Here is a 25,670-nt window from a genome sequence, read left to right as displayed (position 1 = left end):
TTTAAATTACAGGCAGATGATGATAGGAAACTTCTGTTGTACAATAATGTTCGCTGGCTCAGCAGAAGTCAATTTTTAGAAAGATTTCTTGTATTAATTAACGATATAAAAAATTTTCTTGATGAAAAAGGAGATATTTATCCACAATTGATTGATAAAAGATGGTTGTTACACTTATCATTTTTAGTACATTACTGTACAAAATTAAGTAATTTAAATTTAGAGTTACAAGGTAGAGATAAAAATTTAATTGACATGTTAAGTTCAATAAAAGCTTTCCAACAACATTTACTTTTATTAAAGAAAAATATAAATGACCGCGAATTTAGACATCTCCCATATTTATTAACATTTTTTGAACAAAATCAAGAAATGCTTCGCTATGATTTAAAAGAATTTATTCATGAAATAGAATTAGCTGAGGAAGAAATAAATTAAAGATTTAAAGATTTTAATAAAACTGAAATGATTGTATCTTTTATCAATAATCCATTTAGAAAACTTGAACATCACAGAAATTTCAAATAAAATTAGTGGGCTGTTTGAGTTTGATATAAACCAAGCTGAAACAGAACTTGAGATAATAAACATTCAGAATAGTTTACATTTAAAATCAATAAACAATGAAGTCATTTGGAAGTATGCACATGAAAAATTCTTAATATTAACTGATATTGCGCAAAAATTTCTGTCATGTTTCAGATCGACATGCTTGTCAGAATCCGCTTTTTCAATTATGACCGTCATAAAAAAAATCAATTAAGAAATCAAATTACAAATGATAATTTGGATGATTGTCTGCGATTGGCCACTTCTTCATATAAACTTGACAATGAAAATATTGCGAGGTCCAAACAATGCCAAATTTCACATTAACTTTTTTTTTTTTTAATCAACCAGCATTTCCTATAACTTGTGAGTTTGTAATCAATCTGTTGTTTTTTCTAACGTTGGTTTTCCAAAATAGAGAAATAAATATTTTATTCCAATATTTTTTTTTTTTTTTTGTTGTATTAAAATAATTAAAAGTGATAAATAAATTTTTAAATACACAAATAAAATTTTTAGCTGTGTATTTTTTTAGTTGTTTATTTGTGCATAATCAGATATCAGGTTGGGGGAACGTAATCTATATAAGAGAGTAGATCGCCGAATAACTTTTTATAGAAAAGTAGCTCGCGTAGTAAAAAAGGTTGAACACCACTGTCATATATAACAAATCTATGTACACCATGGGCTCTCTCCTCTCTCTCTAACCAATTTTTTATGGAGAATTTTGAAAAACATGCCCTCAATACTGCTACTCAAACCATCTGGCTAACATATATTAATGAAGTGATCTCTATTTGCCCGAATGACTTAGACACATTAGACTCCTCTGCCTCAATAGACAGAACCCCAGAATCCAGTTCACTATAGAAGGAAGTAATAATAGCATGCCTTTTCTAGATACTCAAATAACGTCTTCCCAATGACACCCTTTCTTTCTCATTTCACAGAAAATCCATCCACACAGTAGATATATAGATAAACTTTCCCATAATTTATCCCCCCCCCCTCAACAGTATTGTTATCAAAATCCTTGTCAACAAAGCCTCCATCCTCTGTTCCACCTGCTTCTCTTGTAGCTGAACTCACCTTTATACCAGACTTTCCTGTCCAACGGTTACAATGCTAAAAAGATTAACAATTTGGTTTTTTTCTCCTCACATCCCTCTAAACAGACTACAGTAATGCTATTACTATTCCCTATACCCAGGGCACCTCAGAAAAAAAATATCGCTATACTGCTTTCAAACTTCATCTGAAGCTGGCTATCCTCGTCCACTCTCCTTAGGATCAGTTCCCTTCCCCTCTCTGTTCTAGGTGTTTACAAAGTTACTTGTTCTTGAAAATTATCATATTATGGTCAAACTAGAAGATCTGCCAACATTTGCCTAGAGAACGACAAGAAATACATCTGCCAAAATAACTATAGTCAGTCTGTTCTAGCTGACCATGCTTTGGATACCATACCTTGCAGGATCAAATGGGAAAAAATAATAATAAATAAAAATAAAAAAAACTACCATGCTTCACTACAAAAAAAAATATAAACTTCAGACTTTTCTTAGAATCAGCAGCATATTTATTAAACCAGCAGAAGCTTAATAAATATGGTTTTGTTAAACTTCCCAAAATCTGGGAAACTTTAATTCTTAGGTCTCCCATCTAACGGCTAAGGCTAGCCAAAAGTACCCATACACCCCTTGTAGGACTTTAGGCTTTTTAGTCTAGTTTTTTTTCCCACTTATTGGTTTCAGTTTGTGTGCATGCTTTTACAATTTTGAGATTGTGTACCTGACAATTACAGACTCCATTAACATCAAACGAGGAGTAAGGCAAGGATGTGTGCTGTCACCTCTTCTTTTTAAGATCTACTCAGAAGCCATATTTCAAAAAGTCTTGGAAGGAAGAAAGGAAGGGATTAGTGTAAATGGTGAAATCATCAGTAACATCCGATATGCCGATGATACAGCTCTTCTGGCTGACAATATTCAGGATCTTCAAAATCTTTTGGAACTAATAAATGCAGAGAGTGAAAAAATGGGATTAAAAATAAATATCACCAAAACTAAATTCATGGTCATAAGTAAGAAACCAATTCTTAATTTAGCACTTTCTTTAAATAGGAAACAAATAGAAAGAGTGGCAAAGTTTAAATATCTCGGATGCTGGTTAAATGGAGATTGCAATCCAGAAATGGAAATAAAAGTTAGAATTGAAATGGCAAGAAAAAATTTTCTCTTGATGAAATCAACACTGTGTAACTGCAGTTTAAACTTAGAGCTTAGAGTACGCATGGTTAAATGCTATGTATGGTCTGTACTACTGTACAGTGCAGAAACTTGGACCTTGAAGACAACATCAATAAAAAGACTTGAAGCCTTTGAGATGTGGTTATACAGACGAATGTTAAAAATCCCATGGACAGCAAAAACGTCCAATCAGGAAGTACTGGAACAAATGGGGAAATCACATGAACTTTTAGATACCATAAAAAGAAGGAAAACTGCATATCTTGGTCACCTACTTCGTAATGAAAAATATAAGTTACTTCAATTGATTATAAAAGGGAAGATAAATGCAAGAAGAGGACAAGGAAGATGAAGAAAATCTTGGCTGGCAGATATCAGACAGTGGACTGGTATGAACTCTGAGAGACTGCTCAGAATAGCTGAGAATCGCTCAAAATTTGCCAAGGTGGTCGCCGACCTCCGATAGGAGATGGCACTCAAAGAAGAAGAAGAAGTACCTGACAATAACTCTGTGACAGAGATGAAATATAGGATCTAAGGAACTTGTATTTTATTGTTTATCTGTGCTGTATTTATTCTATTAAACTAATAATGAATGGAAAATACAGGAATTCAAACTACTTGCAATTTCAGGTTAGTGAGAGAATGTCATTTATGTATAGGAGGAAAAGCATAGGTGAATATGCAAACCATAAGGTAATAGTTAGGTAACTGAACTCAATTGTGGTATGCTAGTTCTGTAATATCAAAAGTGACCTCATTAGTTTCTCCAAACCTTCCCATGATTTTTATCCATGTTGTTGACTGCTGATTAATTAGTGGTCCTCAAGATGAGGAAGATTTCTGTTGATAACATTATTTTTAAGGGTAACAGATAGCATTCTCTCTCTCTCTCTTTTGAATGGGCTATATTTAAGCCCATTCAAAAAAAAAAAGGCCAGGAAACCACTTTCTCTTGAGATGAGCTCATGATATCATCCACAGGAGATATGTGGAAGCACAAATGAGAAGAAACTGTAACCGATAACTTTGAAGGATCAAAAACATGACTGCCATTTCAGAAGACAAATTTTCTGTACTTGGCTCTCTCTTACAGTCAGATCCAGATTGTTGATCCACTCCCCTTCAATTGTTACAAGTTTTAGTGTTGACTAAACGGAAGATGGAGTCTCTGTTACAAACCACTTCTGATTTGCTGAATTCTTTTGCATGGACTGCCTTGACACATCACAAAACAAGGACTAGATATTATCTGGAAGTTTTAAGTGGAATGGAGGGCAAAAGTTTTCATTTCAGCAAAAATTATTTCAGTTATTTGACAAAGAACCTTGGCCTCATCCCAACAAAACATCTATGGGATTGAAATGCTAAACTTGCCCTTTTTATCAGTGGAACTTACTAATATTGCTTCAGAGATCTCTGCAGATAAGGAACATGTCGAGAGTTTATGACCACTATGCTTATCACAAGGAGAATGTTGAATAACAATTTATTAAGTTTTAATCTTAATCAGTTTTGTGTACATTATGTTACATTTTTTCAGTGAAATAAAAAATCTCAGCTGACTTACCTCAAACTGGGTTTTGATTGGTTATTAAACATACAAGGTAACACAAACTAGTTTTACCACAAAGGGATAGGTGGCCACGTCAGGATAAATAAAGTTTTCTAACATTGTTTAAATATCAGTTGAAATCATATGTAAAGCAATCTAATTAATGATTTCTAGATAACATTTAGGATAAATGCTTAGTTTTTGACATGTGTGCTGGAAGAGGGTTAATCAGCTGTAATTTTCTTCTCGGTCATAACCTACATCTCTAAGATGTTTCTTCTTTCAAAACTTCTGCATGTTTTACTTATGTAGGCAAGACCACACGAGCGTGGAATTGCATAGATCTCTGAATATTTGTAAAAGGGGCAACTGTCCTTTGGAGAATGAAAAAGGTTATGTATGATAAGAATAGGCTTTAAGGCCACTTTGCTGTTATGAATTTAAGGGGGTTGGGATGATTTTAATAGATAGCTTGAGAGGGAAGAGATTATGTTGTAAAGGATTTAAATGAAGTCAATAATGAATGTCAAGATTTGGCCGTGGAAGAGTATTATAAAATATTTTTTGGACAGTTCTTGTTCAATATCCTTTATGGACAAACTGGTTGAGTAGAAATTAGAGTTCATTCTTCTGTCTACCCCATCTTTTAAAAAGGATAGCACTTTAAAAAAAAAAAGGGTGTGAATGATTCCTAAATTTTGTGAAGGAGGGATGGCATAGAGATGAGGAATGAAGATAATATTTGGTTGTGAATGGGCTTTCAGTAAACATATAATGTAAATTTGTTCTTCATGTTTTTCAGATTAGGAAATCAAGAGTGGTTCCTTGTCTTCATTCTCCAATTCCGAGGTGAACTGAGCTGAGAAAAATTAAAAACTTCTTTAAATCAACAATGTTAGGCTTTCAGACAATAAAAATGTTGCTAACATATCTCCACCAGGTAGTAGACTTTGAGTTTGAAAATTAGATTTTTTTTTTTAAAGCAAAGTCTCCACAAATAGATGAGAGGAGAGAGAGATTATGGCCTTCCCATGGTGAGGCCAAAATTGTTTGCAGAGGAAAGAAATCAGACCGAAGGTGAAATTTGGCTGGCCCACCTCAATCTACTTTCTTTAAGTAGAAGAGGGTTAATCAGTTGCATCACTAATTTGTCTAACCCCCATCTCCTTCCTTATATCTTCGTTTCTCCTATGCTCTTTCCTTGATATTCCATTTATCCATCTTAGCATCCTCATCTCTGTTCTTTCCAAATGTTCTTCCTGAGTTCTCTTTGTTGCCCATGTCTCTGCTCCGTACAACAAAGCCGGCGAAATGGCTGATTTATATATACATGTTTTTTTTACTTTTTTTCAGTAGATTTTTGTTGCATATCACTCCTGACATTTTCTTCCATTTAGTCCAACCTGCCCTAATTCTTTCTCTGACTGTCAAAGTTACATGTGCCTTATCTCTATCTCTCCCTCTATGGTTGATCCCAGGTACCTAAAAATACGAAAATATCTGAAGGAAATATGTAGTAAAATCCAGACATCTGTGTGACAGTAACTGCACTGTATTAAGCAAAGGCATGGACTGAGTTTGCAATCAAATGAAAAGATGATTGATAATAAATAGATAACAGTGGCAGAGCAGAATCCTATAGTATCCCAATAGCAATTCTGAAGTTTAAGAATAAAAATCAGTCCACTATAATAAGTGATTGTAGACAAAGAGAAAACTTCCAACTCAATTACAAAAAACACTAACGTACACCCTCTGTCCAAAAAGAAACCGAACTTTTAATAGAAAATAAAACACAGGCAAATTATAATTATTCAAATCATTTATTTCAATCAATATACTCTCCCTCAGCTTCGATACAGCATTTGGCATGGTCAATTAATTCGTTAAATGAGTTTTTTATATCGGATTTTGGGATACTGCTGATGGTCGTGGTTACTGCCACTTGAACGTTTCAAATGGTGTCGTATCGCTTATATCTTTCATTGGCAAATGAAGTCGGGGAAAGAGAAAGAAGTCACAAGGTGCTAAATCAGGCGAATGCAGCAAGTGATCTGACACACAAACTTGGTTTTTACTCAAAAACTGTCTCACAATGTTCGAACGATGAGATGGTGCATTATCGTGCAAAAGTGAACAGCTGCCTGCATCACGATATTCATGCCGTACCCGCCGAATTCTCGCTATCAATCGCTTTACAAATTTGAGATAAAACTTGCCATTGACCATTTGGCCAGGCAGAATGAATTCTTTGTGGATAATGCCCTTGGAATCATAGAAACAAATTAGCATTGGCTTTACTTTTGACTTCTCCAAGCGATTTTTTTTCGGATGCCCCTCTTCTGGTGGTCTCCACTCAGCACTCTGGCGCTTTGTTTCAGACTCATACTCAAAACACCACATTTCGTCACCAGTAACGATCATTTCAAGGAAGTTTGAGTCTTTACAAACAGTTTTAATGAGGTCCTTGCAGTGTTCAACTCAATACATTTTTTGGTCGTCAGTCAACTTGTGGGGAGCAAATTGTGAATTCAATTTACGAAGGCCCAACCTCTCGGTCAAAATGTTCTGTACAGTTGATTTTGGAATCCCCAATTCATCTTCAATCAATCTCATGGACGATTTTGGGTTTTCTTTGATGAAATCACACACTTTTTGGATGTTAACTTCATTCAGTCCAGTTTTTGGACAGCTCGGCTTTTCGTCATCCTCAAGCATCTCACAACCACTTGTAAACTTGAGTACGGGATAAGCATTCATCACCGCATGCTTTTTGAAGCATTATGGTAAAACTTTTACCAAGTTTAACACAAAAATCAATCACAGTTCTCTGTTTGAAACTCATATTCTGACAGTTCATCAAAATACACTATCACTCTTGGCACTATAACTCGACTTCTAATGAAACAAATGTCACGAATAGTGACACAACACTAATGAATGTTGCTGCTTTCAACAACAAAAAGATACAACAGGTGGCGCCACTATTTTCTTCTATTTTTGAAAAGTTCGGTTTCTTTTTTGGACAGAGGGTGTAGGTATCTGATTACAATGCTGTTATAACAAATCTAATCAAATAGATAAAAATAGACTGTCTTAAAGATGTCAAATGCAACTATTTTGAGTTTCTCTCCAAACTTTTTCATGGTACAGTCAACTTTCACTATAACAACATTGCAAGAACTGTAATTTACTACAACAACTTTAAATTTGAATAGCATCATGCCTATGAGATTGGCTGAGACCTTTCCATAGTCAGTAATACTGCTTGCTATAGTGAGAGATGACTATAGTTGTCCAAAGGTAGATAACATTTGCAGAAAGTATAAAAATTGCACTGTTATGAAAAATCCTGAAATCTAAAAATGTAGCATGAAATCTAAAATTTAAATGAATATTCTGTATTAATACAGGTGAGGTTTAATAAATTCCATCAAAATGACTAGAACAAACAAGGAAAGGCCATTTCCAGTAAGTATTCTGTAAGAAAATGGAATTAAGTCACTCAGCAGCACTTTATCAATACAAAAAAAAGCAAAATGCATGTTTATATCATTAAATATCATTTCTCGATTTCATATTCTAGTAAATAATTAACAAACGGGTCATTTCATGTGAAATCAAATTAAACTCTAAAATAATGCTGCATAAGTTTGTATTATGAAAGTCAGTTATCCAATTTCCCTACTCTTTAGATGGAAGATTTTTTTTTCATCATCATCAAATCCCTGACATGTACCCTCAAGGGGTGTACAGGACATGATAGTACTACATGAAAAATTTGCATCATTACTAACTTTCTATCTACAATTTTCTTCCAAATCAATCTGTTACCTGTCAAGACTCCTCCAACATTATCAGCTCTTATATTACTTTCTTCTAAGACACTTTTACTGTTTCAAACCACCTATATTTTGGTACTCCTCTGGGTCTTTTTTTCCTACCAACCTGGCAGAGAACACTTGTTTTGCTAATCTTTCCTCTCCCATTCTGTTTAAGTGACCATAGCACCTGAGATTAGCTCTGAAACACATTCCTGGATGCTAACAATGTCAAGTTCTTTCCTAATATCCTTGTTTTAATATGATATTGCCATTGATGACATCTGTTCACACCCCGTTGTCTATTTCCATATTTAAATTACCATCTTCACTAAAAATCATGCCTAAGTAGCTGAAATGTTTTACTTGTTCTATAGGTTCTCCATTCACAATGCAGTTAATATGCTTCTGCCTATTTTCATTGTCTCTCTCTCTTGTTATTGCTGACCTTCATATCAAATCTATTACAACAGTTATTCAATTTAGTCAGGGAATCTTGCAGACTTCTACCGGATTTATTTAGAAGTATAACATCATTCGCATGAAGTGAAAATCTGATCCAGACAGCTTTTATTCAGCCTGAATCCAACTTGTTTTTCACCAAGCTTCCAACAATCCTTTCCAACCATTCTCAAGTATACTTGCATAAATCTTACCAGAAACACTCAGTAGGGAAATAACTCTTTAATTCTCACATTCAGTTTTATTTCCCTTTTTATATATGAGTACTATGAGAGCTCTACTCCAATCATCTGAAATTCACCCCTCTGTCCAGGCCTTCTGAACTATGCAGTGCAGCCACTGTAAGACTTTCATACCTCCATACTTCAGCATTTCTGGTCGAATATCATCTACTCCTGCTGCCTTTCCACATTTCAGGCTTTTAATATGCTTCTGCCTATTTTCATTGTCTCTCTCTCTTGTTATTGCTGACCTTCATATCAAATCTATTACAACAGTTATTCAATTTAGTCAGGGAATCTTGCAGACTTCTACCGGATTTATTTAGAAGTATAACATCATTCGCATGAAGTGAAAATCTGATCCAGACAGCTTTTATTCAGCCTGAATCCAACTTGTTTTTCACCAAGCTTCCAACAATCCTTTCCAACCATTCTCAAGTATACTTGCATAAATCTTACCAGAAACACTCAGTAGGGAAATAACTCTTTAATTCTCACATTCAGTTTTATTTCCCTTTTTATATATGAGTACTATGAGAGCTCTACTCCAATCATCTGAAATTCACCCCTCTGTCCAGGCCTTCTGAACTATGCAGTGCAGCCACTGTAAGACTTTCATACCTCCATACTTCAGCATTTCTGGTCGAATATCATCTACTCCTGCTGCCTTTCCACATTTCAGGCTTTTGATGGCTTTTTCTACTTCAAGTATGGATATGTATTCCTGATTGCATGCCTATCGAGTGTTTTTTTACCACTGTGCTTCACTGATTGTTTCATTTAGCCATTTTTCGAAGTAATTACTCCATACATCAAGGATATCTTTTTCTCCAGTTTTCATGTCACCTTTATCACTCTAATTCCTTTTACAGCACTCTTTCCTCCTTTTCTGAGCTTTTTCAACAACCTCCAGAATATCTTGCATCTTTCTAATATATATATTTTGTATTTCTTGTCAAAGTTTTTTCATGACCTTGTTTAGCTATGTTTGCACAGTGTTTAGCTTTCTTACATTTGTCTCTGTATTCTCTAGGAGCACAAGCTGACTTTGTCAGGAACTTTGATATGCTTTCTTGTTTTCCTTCACTACCTCTTTAACTTCCTATGTTCATGTGTTCACCACAGAGTTCTGATTTTTCTATCCTTGCAGACAACCTCACCACATGCCTCTCTGGCTGAATCAATGTTTTCTTCAGGATTTACCACTGAATCTCCAAGGTTTGGTTCCTATTCTCAAACTCTTTCATTTTTTCTTGAATAATATTTGTGTATTTTAGTCTACAGTTCACATCTGAGAGCTGTTTGAATTGTGCTGTGCTGTGAAAAAATGAATTCCCCCCACCCCCTGGATTCATATTAATTATGGTGGCAAATCCTGAAGAAAATTCCATATTTGCTTCAGGATTTTAGATGACATTTTTCATGTCATCTAATTTAGCAGATGGACAGAATTTTTACACTTTTGGTTTTAAAATTAATCAGAACTTATTTCAAGATTTTACACAATGATTTTTTTTACTATCATTTTAATTAATGCTAAAGGTGTGTGCCTTTTGATTTCTTATTTGCATTTGCAGGTAAACTAATTTTTTGAGAAGGCAGACACCTGATTGAGTTGCTCCTGTGCTCTGTTTTCACCCCATTTGTACTCTACCAGGTTGAAGCCACAAGTATGATTGATTGCATTTCATTTATAAATGTGGTGCAATATGAATACCTCAAATTATCTTGATTGAAGCCTTTCTTCTATGGGGTAAAAAAAAAAAAAGATATTTCCTCAAAATCTGCAAAAATTTGAAACCCATAAACATTATATGGTAGACTAAATAAAAATTTGAAATTTTTACGAGACAGATACTCTTGATAGGTGGCGATAAAGCAAAATTGGTTCCATTTTGTTATTTTTATCCCTTCAACCTTGACCCTACATTTTCAAAATGAAGAAAACCACAATATTTTTGTTCCATTCTTTCAGCATAATTTGTACATCCACCTATCAAAATTTTTTTTTAAAAAATTGTGAATGGTGTTGTCATGGGGCAATAACAAATGGGAGAATAAAAAATAAATTAATGGTTCAATGCTTAAAAATAAAAATAAAACATGCAGAATATATAAAACATTGACTGTCTAATTGGAAAAACTCTAATTTTATCTGCAATTTATTTATTTTTTTGGCGATTTATTCTTTCATGTCATCAAGAGAGAATAACATTTTGATAACTAAAATTATAAAATAATATAGTCACTAAGGGTTATATGGCCCCTGTATGGTATTAGATATGATAATAATTTAATGAAGAAAAGAGTAGGACATGAACAGGAATTATATCCACTAGAATTCTCATATCCAAACCTGTAAGGAATGCTATTAAAACTGACATGATCATAGGATAAATGAATTACATTTAAGTAATAAATAAGTTATTTTTATAAAGTGCAATGTTCAATGCTCAAAAAATCACACTTGTGAATGCAACCTAGGGCTTGCAGGGTAGAATACAAAAAAAATGGGGAAAAGAGTTTGAACACCTAAAGCAGGTCACCACTATGTTGATGGAAAAAAAAAAAGTCTATCTGAAAATGCAAATAAGAAAGCAAAAAAGTACACACCATGACATTAGAATGGCAGTAAAAAAATTAGAAATTATGGTTTCTAATTTTTTATGATCAATATATGATCTTCTCAAGTGGGATTACCTAGCCTCTTCTCCCCTCTCCAACTAAGAAATCCAACTCTCACCTCCCAAGCAGTGAACCCTAGAACATGAGTAACCAAGTGGCAGATTGGGCACTAACCCCAGTGGAAAGCTTGGTTCAGATAAAAAGGAAAGAAAGGAGACTTAGGGCAAATTTGAAGGCCCTAAGGTGGCAGCTCCACCACCAAACAGACTGCAGAACCAACCCAGCTGAATCTTTTCTTACTCCAATATCTCAGAAAAGAAGTAACCAGACTGTCACTCTGGAAAACGACTACTTGAAATGTCAGGGATATCCATCACAAACATCAAGATCTAGACAAAACCCTAATAAAAAGAAATACCAAATTAGCAGTAATAACAGAAAAAAAAGAAGGTTCAGATGAAACAGATAATTATATTTATATCTACAATGGAATCATAAAGGAAGACAGAGCAAAAGGAGTAATTTCTATTCACAAATCAAGTTAAAAAAATATCACACATTATAAATATTGAAGCAAGAGAATTCTAGAACTAAGATTACAAATAAGTCATGGCTTCCTGACTATTATTAGTTTCTATTCCCACAGAGGAAGGAAGAGGGGAAGACAGCAATACCTTTTATTCAGATTTACAAGAAATAAAAGATAAAATACACCCAAATGATTATCTATTAATAATGAGAGATTTCGATGCAAGAGTAGGGAACATTCCACTAGACACAAATACAGAGATAAATAGTGAAACTACATGCAATAGAAATGGCAAGAGACATAGGGATTTTTTTCAATATAATAACTTAAAAATTACTAATACTTTTTTTCAAGCATAAAAAACATAAAAACTAAAAAGTATAAGACTATATAATAGCCAATAGGAAAACAGCTAATATGACACTATATAGCTAGGTATATAGAAGTGCAGAAATAACATCTGCTGATTATCTCTTACAAGGAAAATTAAAAATATCCTCAAGATTGTTCAAAATTAACCAAATCAATGCTGAGAAATCTGCAGGGATTTTTTAGAGTTCAACTCTTGGATGGTAAAAGTATTAACTACCTTCATTTGCAAAGAATAAATGGGAACCTAGAGCAAACAAAGGAAAATTATGGTATAGAGATAGAATGAAATAATTTAAAAAATATATGAATAAATTCAGCAACAGAATGCCTAAGAACAAAAAAGTAAATGGAAAAGGAGAAAGGGAATAAGGAACTAGGATGAAAACATTGAAGCAATAATCGAAGACAAGAAAGAATCATATAAACAATGGATAAACACAAAATCACTAGAAACAGAAATTAATTATAAATACAAAAGAGCAATAACAAAAAAGCATGCCAGAAAAAAAATAAAGAAATATGGGATAACTTCATAACAAAACTGGAAAGATATCTTAGAGTGAAAAGGCCAAATACATACAAAATTCTAAAAAATATGAATAAGGAGGTAAAAGAAAAAGTGAAACTTGAAATAATCAAAGAGAAAACCTGGCTGGGCTTCTTCCAAAACTTATGGCAAGATAATGAATCTAAAACTGATATAATGCCAACTACTAACCATACAGTGGAAGAATTAACATTACAAGATATCCAACAAGCAATACAGAAAAGCAAAAGGGAAAATCCCCTGGAGAAGATGGAATAAATATAGAACTTATAAAATATGCAGGTATCTTATTCATCAAATGACTTGAAATTATTCAACAATATCTAGTAGCAAGGAAAAATACCAAAAAGTTGGAATAAGGTAATTATCGTTCCAATAATAAAAAATGTGATAAGTGCAACTGAAAACTACAGAGGAATAAGTCTCCAACATAGAAACATGCACAGTATTTGTAGATTACCAGAAAGCATTTGACAGAGTCTTAAGGAACAAACTGTGGACTACATTCAAGAATCTAAACATTCCAAATCAGCTGCTTGCTGCAATAACTAACATGTATCAAAACAACCAAATAGCTGTATGAATCAATGAAAAAGTTACAGAATGGAAATCAGTAAACAGAGGATGCCCAATATCACCACTCTTAATTTTTTTTTTTTTATGTTGGGCCCATATACAACAGGTTGGCTGGTCAACCTCTAGTACTTTAGTACTGTATATGGGTAGTGGGATGGGAAAGGAGAAACTTGTTGACATTCAATTTAAAAGTCTGTATATTGTATTCCTTCAGAAATATATCAGGGAGAAGACTGTTCCACAGTGCAGCAGTAGCAGGAATGAAGGAGGAGGGAAAGAAACTTGTTCTGTGGGTTTTTTAATAACTATATAATTAATAACTATATAGATGAAATAGTAAAGAAATGGAAGGAAAATATAAAACCAGGATTTAAATTGGATCAAGGAAGTATAGTTAATACCCTTTTGTTTGCAGATGACCAAATAATCACAGCAAGAAGTGAAGATGAAACTAGAAAGATCAATATACTCCTTAAACATAATTGCTAAAAAAAAATGGAACGCAAATATCAATAGAAAACAAAAATCATGGCTTTTAAAGGACCATCTCCTGTAAGATGTAAAATCATAATTGAAAATAAAACTTTAGAACAAATTAACAGCTTTAAATACCTTGGATGTGCAGTATCATATACAAAAGAAGCCGATAGTGATATCAAAATTTCTAAAAATAAAAGGAATAATCAATAATATTTGCAAACCTAACCAAGTTCAAAAGCATACAAGAATAAGAGTTTATAAAAGTATTGGCAAAACCTTCTCTACTGCAAGGAAGTGAATTAAGGGCCATAAAAACTGTAGAAGAAAAAAAAGAATAGAAACTGGAGAAATGAAGTTCCTGTGAAGGATATCAGGCTATATGCTTTAGGACAAACAAAAGAAGAACAGAAATACACAAAGAACTAAAAACAGACTCAGTATTGGAGGAAGTATATGAATATTGAAAGAAAGGGATTAAATGTATGGAAAGAATGGACAGTTCAAGACTACCCAAAAAAACACTCCAATACGATCATCCATTTGGAGGATACAGAAGTCAGGGATGACCAAGAAAAAGCTGGAATGAGACCAAAACAGACCACTGGGTCTAAATCTCTGAAAGGATGATGATGATGAAATTAGACTATCTGGAAATAAACTATGACTGATTTTAAAACCCTCCAAAACTGTAAAAATTTTGTATCTGCTGAACTAAAATGCCTACGATAATTAATAGCATGCCAAGGAATTGACAGTATTTGAAAGAATAGTTGTGATAGGATGCAATATTACAGGCCTACCTGTTCAGTAAATTGTTGACAAATTGAGCAATCCCAGGTCAACAATCAGTGATACTATATTGAGGGAAGCACAGGGAGTCAACTGTAGGTGCAAGCCGTGGTGGATGACCCAACACATTCACTGAATGTGATCGTAGGGTACTATGAAGGATAATATGTAAAAACTGCCATTCGTCAGCTGGACATCAATTGGAACACAAATCTGCCAAAAACATTCAGAACCGAGGCTCACAACATGGGTTTCCATTGTAGGACTGCAATATGCAAGTACTACATTACCCAAACCAACATGCAGCTTTGCAACTTCGGTGGTGTACAGAGCATATATACAATGGGATGTGGAAGCTTGGAAAACTGTGTTATGGAGTAATGAATCAGGCTACACTCTCTAATAAGCAGATGCCCAGTGAATCTCTTTTACCAGAGTGAGTAACCCCAACTATGAAATTCAAAGGTGGCAGTGTGATTTTTGGCAAGACAGTGTACCATGTCATAAGGCTATTGCTGCTGCTGTAACTACATGTTTCTGAACACGAATGTCACCACACTTGACTGGCCTCCACAGAGCCCTACTGAACATCTGTGGAATGAACTGGAGTGTCAAGTGAGGTCAAGGGATGTCCACCCCACAACAATCTAAGACCTCATTACATGCGTACAGGAAGAATGAGGTCCAAAATTCCTATTGATTGCTATCGTACACTTATGGAAAGGATGTCCTACGTCTTATTAAGGTGGGCACCATGTTCCTCACACTATTGTATCCGCTGGCTTCTTACCAAATAGTATGCATGTGTGTGTACGCTATCTACCAATAATTGTCTGGACACCCCTGTTATTTCAAGTTATAGAACATTCCAGGTTTGATAATAACATAAAAACTGGTATACAGATAGTAGGAAACAGTATTTCATCATAGCAGTCGAATGGCAACACGAAAATGAACTCAGTGACTTCAAGAGAGGTGTCATCATGGGTTGTCACATTGGTGGCATGTCCATATGTGGCATTGCCACTCAAATGGAACATCCAAAATCAATGGTTGGTGATGTGATCAACAAATAAAGACATTCTGGCATCACTAGTGCAAGGAAGAACTGGGGGTGGCTACCGAAAATAACTGACAGGGACAGGATGGTGTTAAAATAGGTGGCACACAAAAACCAGCTACAATCGGCACAGACCATCCAGATGAATTCCAGAGTATCAGTAACATGATGGTGAGCACTAATACTGTACAAAAAGAACATTTACCGGGTTTCTACAGAAGAGCAGTAGCACACAAGCCAAACATCACAACAACAAACAAGGCGGCTCGTCTGGCCTGGTGCAAAGAGCATGTGAACTGACAACTGACCAGTGGAAAATGGTACTCTGAAGCGATGAATCAAGGTTCACCTCTTTCCAGTCTGATGGCAAGGTGTGGAGTGTGAAGGCAGTCTGATGAATGCTTGTTACCACTGTGTGTTGTACCCACAGTAAAGTTTGGTGATGGAGGAGTAATGGTGTGGGATGCATTCAGATGGTTTGGAGTGGGACCACTGGCCATTGTATGTAGTTCTATGAAGGCATCTCTATATCTTGATATTCTGAATGATCAGGTGCTGCCTACACCATAGAGTTTTTATGGAATGCACCCGTGTTACTATCAAGATGACAATGCCCAATGCCACAAAGCTGCACTGTTATGAAATAGCATGAAAAGATGGGTATTAAACGACTGCCCTGGCCTGTGCTGAGTCCTGACCTTAACCCCATCAAACACCTGTGGGAAGAATTGGAGCACTGAGGTCCAGAGCAGCACATCCTTGATCTGTCGTTGAACTCAGTGCAGCTTTGATGGAGGAATGGAGACAAATTCCATTGGTGGAAGGCCTCCCTCAAAGGGTGCAGGAGGTGATCAAAAAGAAAAGTGGACATACGCAATATATTAGGATTTGCCTGCTGGTATTAATTGTAAATGGCTAAAGTGTTGTCCGGCCAGTTATTGGTAGATTGTGTGTGTTTTCCTTCAACCTAAAGACAAAGTGACAAAATAACTCACTTTCATCAAAATAAAAAAACCACAAAAGTTTAGCCTTTAACTGATTTCACTTGGAATGACCCAACCACAAAATCAATCACTCAAAAAAAATAAATAATAAATAATAATAATTATATATAAATTAAAATAAACCTCTTAGTTCCTCTATGTGAAAAAGTAATTCAGGTAATTGTCTATCCACCAAATCTTCCCCTTGAGTACGAGTCTTTCCTTGACGAGGTGGAGGATTATCACAGTGATGCAGTAACCAATGAACCTCATCCCGAGCAAAGGAGAGCCCCATAAAAACAAATAATGCCTAAAATAAAGTGTCTAAATCAGACTAACGTCATTATATATATATCTATATATATATATATATATATATATATATTTGTGTGTGTGTGTGTGTGATGTCTAACAATTTATCTTACATCAAAATACAGTGTCCCCATTGGACCTCCCTAATTTCAACGTGTTACTACTAGGTGTATGGACCATGGTTTTGAAATTGTACAAATGAAAAGGAACACTCACCAAGTTTTTGTAAAAATAAATCAGTACACTTCCACGTGTGCTCCTTTAGTAGAATGCACAACGTCAAGTGACCAGGTTCTCTGAAGCATGTCAGGGGTGATGGAGGGCACAGCAGCAGAAATGTGATGTTTCAGGTTTTCTAGGCTGTCCACTTTAGTTGCATAGTCTGTGTTCTTCACATACCCCCATAAGAAAAAATCAAGTGGGGGAAGATCTGGCGATCATGGTAGCCAGAGAATCAGTCCTCCACTACTAAGGGAAGATTCTGTCAAGAGTTGCACAGACCTCTAAATGCCACTGTGGTGAGGCACCATCCTGTTGAAAGAGGGTGTGCGGTTGCAAGTCTTCAAGTTGTGGTAGGACCAAATTTTCCAGCATGTCAAGGTAAATCATTCCATCAATATTGCTTTCCACAAAAAAAAAAAATAGGTCAATGATAGCGTTTTGCATTACACCACACCAGACATTTACCTTGGAACTATCGTGCACATGTTCCATGACAAAGCAAATATTTTCACTCTTCCCCCATATCCTGACATTGTGCCTGTTCACTTTTCCGCTGACATGAAAAGTGGCTTTGTTTGACATGCAAATCCAGGAAAGAAAATCTGGATTCTCATCAACACGTGTCAGAATTTCAGTTGCAAACATTACCCATTGTGGCTTATCGTTTTGTTTGATTTCCTGCAATACTTGGACACTGTACAGGTGTAGACGTAAACTTATGATGGATGACCTTGTGAATGGTGGATCGGGATATTTGCAGTTCATGTGATGCTCTCCTAATGGATTTTGTCATGCTTCACACAAAGGTCTTATGAATCCTCTCTACCTTCTCTTCCGATATTGGCTGCTTCCTTCCTCCATGTTGTTTCGAAATGCTTCCTGTCATTAGGAAATTTTCTTTCCACAAACAGATACTCTTGGGGATGGGTGTTGACTTTTTTATACACATCACAGAACTTGCGCTGTACTGCTTTGATTGATTTCACTTGATTTCACAACTTGCACTTTCTCTGTCCCGGATGCCATGTTTAAAACTACAACAACCCTGTCGCAGCACTACTACATTGAGATGCAGGAAAAAATTCTGGATGAAATTCTCGTAGTTTCTAGAACATTTGAGCAACCCAAACCTTGCATATTTCCGCATTTCAATTTTTTACCATTCTTTGAAACTAGGGAGGTCCAATGTGGACACCCTGTAATTCTGAAATGAACACTTTTGAAAAAATTTGCAACATGTCAGACTTTTTTTTTTTTATAAAAATTTAAAAAACAATTTCTATTACATCAAAATATTTCTGAAATATGAAATGAACTTTTAAATTAGCAGCATGTCAGAAGACTTATTTAACTGTTTTAATTTATGTCTATCAGTTTCTGATCTTTAATACAATAGCTACAAGAAAAATTTTACTTTTGGTCCTAAAAGTCCTGGTTGGTCGGTTAATATTAAACCCAGTTCTTTTAATGCTGTGCGTAGGAACTTTCTCCTTTCCCGGTGAACAAGGCTTCTAGAAATTATAAACAAAAGTTACAAAATGTTTTTAATATTGTAATTATAATTTATAATGTATTCAAATACCACATGGCTTGTTGATTTATGTGCCCAAGATCTATGCTGCACAAATCAACAAGACAAGTGATGAAATCAATGAAATGATAAAACTGACTTAGCCTTGGACCAAATCTAGACAAATATGAATAACCTTAATACATTAATAGTTTTCTAGTAGAAAACCAAATGAAGATATATATTGGATAGATACATAACTGGAGGAAATTAATCTTGTTCAAAAGACAGTTCAAAATAAAAGTTTGACGATAAGAGCACAGAGTAAATCAACATAAAATATTAAAATTGAGAGCTAGATCTTAGAAAATACTGGAGGTTTTAAATCAATGTAAAGTCATATTTTTAAATATACAAGCATTATTATATATGTCATATTTTTAAACTACTCTGGATCTGAAGTTGCAGAAAGATTTTTTTACATGATTACAAGATAAATTATAATACACAAGAAATTATATTCTTGTTTTAATCTAACAACCAAGCATAAGAAAATAAAGTTTGTGTGTGAAGTATCTTCACAACTAGTAGTCTAATTGTGAAGGTACTTCATGGCAATGTAGAAGTCACATATGGAAAATATATTACTTCTACACTGACCTCAGTATCTTCAAAGTACCTTTTACCTCAGTATCTTCAAAGGTCTAGCTCCCACTGAGGAGATATCAATAAAGATCAAAATCAGTCTGGATGACAACCCTTACCATAATGTATAACAATATACACTTCCAAGAAGAAGAATGCTCTGCATTATGAAATACTAATACATTTAACGTGGTCAACAGTCTCTATATACAAAGTAGCCTATTCATAAAAATAGCTTATGTGCAAACTTTGTTTCCTTATGCTTGGGTCAAGAATTAAACAAGAACATAATTTCTTGTCTATTTTAATATAAGCATTAAGCATCATGTCTAATGTGAACTTCAGCATTACAATTGCCTGTATTCTCAGATTACAATTCACCGTAAAAAACTCCTATGGAACACAGGAATGATTATAATAAACTATTCATCATAATGAGTGGTTTGCTATACATACGAGTATAGCACTTTTAACTTACTATAATATGTAAGAGTTAACATTACTATAATAATCCAATGCAACTAAGAATTCATTACCAAGTACATATCTGTTGCAAAGAGTGCTGTGGATAATTTAAAAATCTTTTTTTTCCCTTTTTTTTTGAGATCTAAAAAACAGAAACCAACAAACATGGTTACCTACTTACATCTCAAAAATTTTATTTTTGGACATTTGAAAACTAGAAACAAAAAAAAAACAATACATATCGCTCCCATCCCACCATTTAGATACAATTTGCATGAATGTTACTAGTGAAAGTTATATACCAAACATATTAATCACAACTCTGCTTAAGCGGTGGTGATTGTGTAATATTATGAAGTCTTTGATTTCATGTTATATAACATATAGCCTCTCCCACTCAAATACCATCCTTACCTTCTCATGGTAGAACCTGTTATCACAAATGATTCGGATGATTGGGTATCAACAGTATAGCTGAAACATCTACATGAGAGTAAATGCTTACGTATAAAATGCATGTCTGAATGCTGAGGTAGCAGTACCACCAGAATAGGAACTCTGTAAGCTAACAACCCACAAGTCACCGAAAATTTAAATACTATTTTCAAGTCGGATAAATGCAGAAATCAGACAGAATCCTTGGTGTTGACTAAAGATTGGAAAGTTAGGACACAAATTGGCCAATGGAATGTTAAAACACTATCAAGTAGGAAAACTAGCACAAGTAAGAAAGGAGATGGAAAAATATAAAACTGAATTATTGGGGGTTAGCAAAATAAGACAGAATGGTTGAATAAATTTTCCCAGTGGGAATGTGTTTCTTTATTTAGGGATGCCTAATATAACTGATATACATCGATATGGAGTTGGAATCCTCGTGAGCAAAAGATTTAGTCAAGCAATGATTAGGTGGGAACCAATTTCAGGATAAATAATAACAGCAAATCTTAAAACCAAATTTGGAAGACTAAGAGTTGACAGTGATGTGCCCCAACTGAGAATGCATCCTTTGAAGAAAAAGAAAAGTTTTACAATCTGCTTGATAAGACTTTGATGATGATACATGGTAACAAGAGCACACTTCTCATGGGTGACTTCAATGCTAAAGTTGGTACAAATAATGAGGGGATGGAGAATGTAATAAGCAAGCATGGTTTGGGAGACAGAAATGTAAATGGTGAATTGTAAGTGGAACTGTGTGGTAAATATAACTTGGTAATAGATGGCACAATGCTCCAGCATAAGAAAATACATAAAGTAACATGATTGTCACCAGATGGAAAAACACAAATCAAACAGATCATATTGCCATCAGCCAAAGTTGGGAAAATGTTATTAGATATCCAAAATAAAAGAAGTGCTGATATTGGCTCAGATCATCACCTAATAATAGGATCTATGCAGTTATATATTAGAAAAATCATCAGGGGAAAACATTTAATAGACAGAAATCTGATATTGCTAAATTACAAAATGCTGAAGTCTGCAATGAGTTTTAAATAGGAAAAATATGGATATTAATTTTGAAGAAGTAGAGGATATAAAAAAATGATGATATAGAGCTAAATGTAAAAATGTAAAAAAAAGTCTTTAATGATACAGCAGAATATGTTTAAGGATATGCTAAAAGAAAGAAAGAAGAATGGTTAGCAACGGAAACTTGGAAACTAGTGGATGAAAGGAAAAAAAGCTGAAATTATGTGAAAATAAAGCTGAAACAACAAGAAATACTCCGCAAAAAGGAAAATGAACTTAAACACAAATATAAGATTTTAAACAAAAAAAGTTAGAGTGCTAGAAAAGATAAGCGGCAATGGTTTGAAGAACTGGCATCGAGGGCACAACAAAACAAGTATAACAGTAGAGTTACAGAGTATTATAAGAAGACTTTCTGGAGAAGCTATGCAAAAGAATGTCCCAATGAAAAATCTCAATGGAAAAATTCTAGGGTCAACAGAAGAACAACTGGAAAGTTGAAGACAATATTTTAGTCAAATCTTGAACAACAGCAGTGATAGAATACAAACAGAAATAAAAAAAGGAGTAGATGAATTAAAAATAGATACTAGCCCACCATCTAAATTGGAGAGAGAAAAAAAAGCTATTAAATAAAAAATGGGAAAGTGGCAGGACATGATGGTATCACAGTAGAGGTTCTAAAATCTGAGATGACAACAATCACAGATATGCTTTACCTGCTATTCAAAGATATCTGAGGAAAAGAGATATCCCCTAGGGATTGGAATACAGGAGTAATGGTAAAAATACCAAAGAAAGGAGATTTGGCAAGCTGTAATAATTGGAGGGGCATAAACCTATTATGCATCATTAGTAAAATTTTCTGCCAAATTATTCTTTCAAGAATTTTTAATATTTCAGATGAGGGTATGAGAAGAAAGCAGTCTGGTTTTAGGCCAAATAGATCATGTAGACCACATTAACACCTTAAGAATAATAATCGAACAGTTGGGTGAATTTAACTCTCTTTTATATTTGCTATTTGTGGATTATGAAAAAGCCTCGATTCTACTACTAGAGATTGTGTGTAGAATGCACTTTAAGGCAAAGGAATGCCACAGAAGATAATAAACCTCATACAGGAAGGATACAACAAATTCCAATGCCAGGTGCTGCATGATGGATATTTGATACCCTTTCAAACTGTATCTGGAGTTTAAATAATCGAATAGTCTGTATCACTGAAAGTTGGTTTGAAAATAAATATAAAAAAAAAAAGAAAAAAAAGAAATGAGAATCAATGTGAACAACACGGCACCAAGTACAAAGGAAAATGGAAAAATCAAAACTGTTTCACATTTTGTCAGTGTTTTATCTGCAGATGGAGGAGTAACTAGAGATGATGATGACATAAGGATTTAAAAGGCAAGAAGTGCATGTGCTAAACTTAGTAGACTATGGGAAATTAAAAATATTCACACAAATACAAAATTAAAAATATTTAATGCATGCATTAAATCAGTTCTTTTATATGGATGTGAAATGTGGCTGGTTTCAAAGGAAATACAAAGAAAACTACAAACATTCATAAACCAATGTCTGTGGAGCACATTTTGAATTTGGTGACCACAAATTATTACTAACGAAGACCTCTGGAAAAGAACAAATTAGCAAAAAGTCAACCTGGAAATCAGAAAACGAAAATTTAGGTGGATTTGACACACACTTAGGAAAGATCATTAAGAAATCAGTCACGCTTTCCATATGGCAATGGAATTCACAAGGAAAGAGAAAGTGTGGACATCCTAAAATACATGGAGGAGATCAACTTTAATAGAATTTGAGAAGAGTTTTGCTGAACAAAGACCAATAGCAAGGATAAGGAACCAATGGAAAGTATTTACAGACTCCCGATGTTCCTGATATAATCTGGGAAAGAAGAATAAGAACTGTTTAAGCAAAATTCACTAGTTTGGTCTCCTGAAATAGGAGTGCCATACTTATGCTTTTAATTATATAAAGGAGATAAATGCCTAATTTGGCAATTATACTTCTTATCCTTTGTTGGCACCATCATCTTGTTAGCACTCTAAAACACTATGCCTGCATTTATTATTAGAATAAGTTTATCATTCAGGTATCTTCAGGACTCATATTTTAGCATATAAATTAATGAAAGATGTTAATTTGGCCTGAATGAAAACAGGAGAAAAAGATATCCTTGAAGTATGGAGTAATTACTTTGAAAAACTGCTAAATGAAACAAGCAGTGATGACAGCACAGTGATAAAAAACACTGACCAGGCATGCAGTCAGGAATACATATCCATACTTGAAGTAGAAAAAGCCGTCAAAGGCTTGAAACGTGGAAAGGCAGCAGGAGTAGATGATATTCGACCAGAAATGCTGAAGTATGGTGGTATAAGAGTCTTACAGTGGCTGCACTGCTTAGTTCAGAAAGCCTGGACAGAGGGACGAATTCCCGATGATTGGAGTAGAGCTCTCATAGTACCCATATATAAAAAGGGAAATAAAACTGAATGTGAGAATTACAGCGGTATTTCCCTACTGAGTGTTCCTGGCAAGATCTATGCAAGTATACTTGAGAAACGGTTGAGAAGAATTGTGGAAGAAAAGCTTGGTGAAGAACAAGCTGGATTCAGGCCAAATAGAGGCTGTCAGGATCAGATCTTCACTTTACGACAAATAGTCGAGAAAGCATGGGAATATAACAAAGATCTGTATTTAAGTTTTGTCGATTTGGAAAAGGCATATGACAAGGTGCCAAGAGAGAAGCTATTCAATACGCTGCAGTTATATGGTGTCAATGGGGCATTATATCAAGCAATACTTAGTCTTTATTTGAGTTGTGAGTCAGCAGTTAGAATTGAAGGAAGTACAGGAAGATGGTTTAATGTTAAATCTGGTGTGAGACAAGGATGTACATTATCCCCTCTGTTATTCATTATCTATATGGATCACATCATGAAGGAATGTGGTATTAAACCTGATATCAAAATTGGAGATGTTAATGTCAGCTCTTTGCTTTATGCGGATGATGTTATACTTCTAAATAAATCCGCTACAAGTCTGCAAGATTCTCTGACTAAATTGAATAGCTGTTGTAATAGATATGGTATGAAGGTCAGCAATAAAAAGACAAAGACAATGAAAATAGGCAGAATCATTGAAAATGTCAACTGTGTTGTGAATGGAGAACCTGTGGAACAAGTAAAACATTTCAGCTACTTAGGCACAATTTTTACTGAAGATGGTAAACTAAATATAGAAATAGACAACAGAATCAGCAAAGCTGGTATCTTGGAAGTCAATTGAATAAATTCATATGGAATAAGAAAGAAATTAGTCGGAACACTAAATTAGCTGTATACAAGACTGTGTTCAAACCAATTTTAACTTATGGATCTGAGAGCTGGGTCAGAAGTAAAACACTTGACCAAAGACTAGAGACCGCAGATATGAGAGTCCTGAGAAAGATTAGAGACGTGAACAGATGGCATCAATGGCAATATCATATTAAAAATGAGGATATTAGGAAAGAACTTGACATTGTCAGCATCCAGGAATGCGTTAGCAGAGCTAATCTCAGATGGTATGGTCACTTAAATAGAATGGGAGAGGAAAGATTAGCAAAACGAGTGTTCTCTGCCAGGTTGGCAGGAAAACGACCCAGAGGAAGACCAAGATATAGGTGGATTGATACGGTACAAAGTGCCTTAGACGATAGAAATATAAGATCTGATAATGTTGGAGTCTTGACAAGTAACAGACTGATTTGGAGGAAAATTGTAGATAGGAAGTTAGTAATGATGTAATTTTTTCATGTAGTACTGTCATATCCTGTACACCCCTTGAGGGTATATGGCAGGAATTTGATGATGATGATGATGATGATGATGTTAATTTGGCCTATCTTTGCTCCTCCCCCTACCCCACAAACTAAATACAGGCAGCCTGCAGTTTACACCACAGTTCCGTTCCTGAAAAAACGGGCGTAAACTGAACTGGCATAAAATTAACTAAATTTTAATGGGAGGTATCAAGTTAAGTTATGTTCCACACAGTCAAAAAATATGCACATGAAGTATGTGTAACATTATTATATTTAAAGCTTTGATAATACATACATATATATTTGTTAAAATAAAATTATTAATAACGAAAACAAAACAAAATTATATACAAAAAAAACATGAAACTTTGAAAAGATATTACATAT

At 34.5% G+C, this 25,670-nt stretch overlaps 1 protein-coding gene across 6 annotated transcripts in view; it reads right to left on the bottom strand.

The window, feature by feature from the left end:
- Hem (Nck associated protein 1 Hem) overlaps window positions 1-25,670 on the bottom strand; it is a 393,688-nt gene that overhangs the window by 246,717 nt on the left and 121,301 nt on the right. For all 6 annotated transcript variants that reach the window (XM_090409885.1, XM_090409889.1, XM_090409887.1 and 3 more), the window contains 2 exons: window positions 18,767-18,863; window positions 16,963-17,128 (listed from right to left, as the gene is read on the bottom strand). In XM_090409885.1, the coding sequence (XP_090266011.1) occupies window positions 16,963-17,128; window positions 18,767-18,863 (263 nt within the window). The remainder of the gene's footprint in view (window positions 1-16,962; window positions 17,129-18,766; window positions 18,864-25,670) is intronic.

The sequence above is a fragment of the Typopeltis vanoorti genome, chromosome 20 (assembly GCF_054136105.1).
Source record: "Typopeltis vanoorti isolate ZY-2024b chromosome 20, IOZ_Tvanoo_1.0, whole genome shotgun sequence".
NCBI lineage: Eukaryota > Metazoa > Arthropoda > Arachnida > Uropygi > Thelyphonidae > Typopeltis > Typopeltis vanoorti.
Note: the sequence above shows the minus strand (reverse complement) of the source record. Positions and strands in the feature narration are given on the sequence as shown.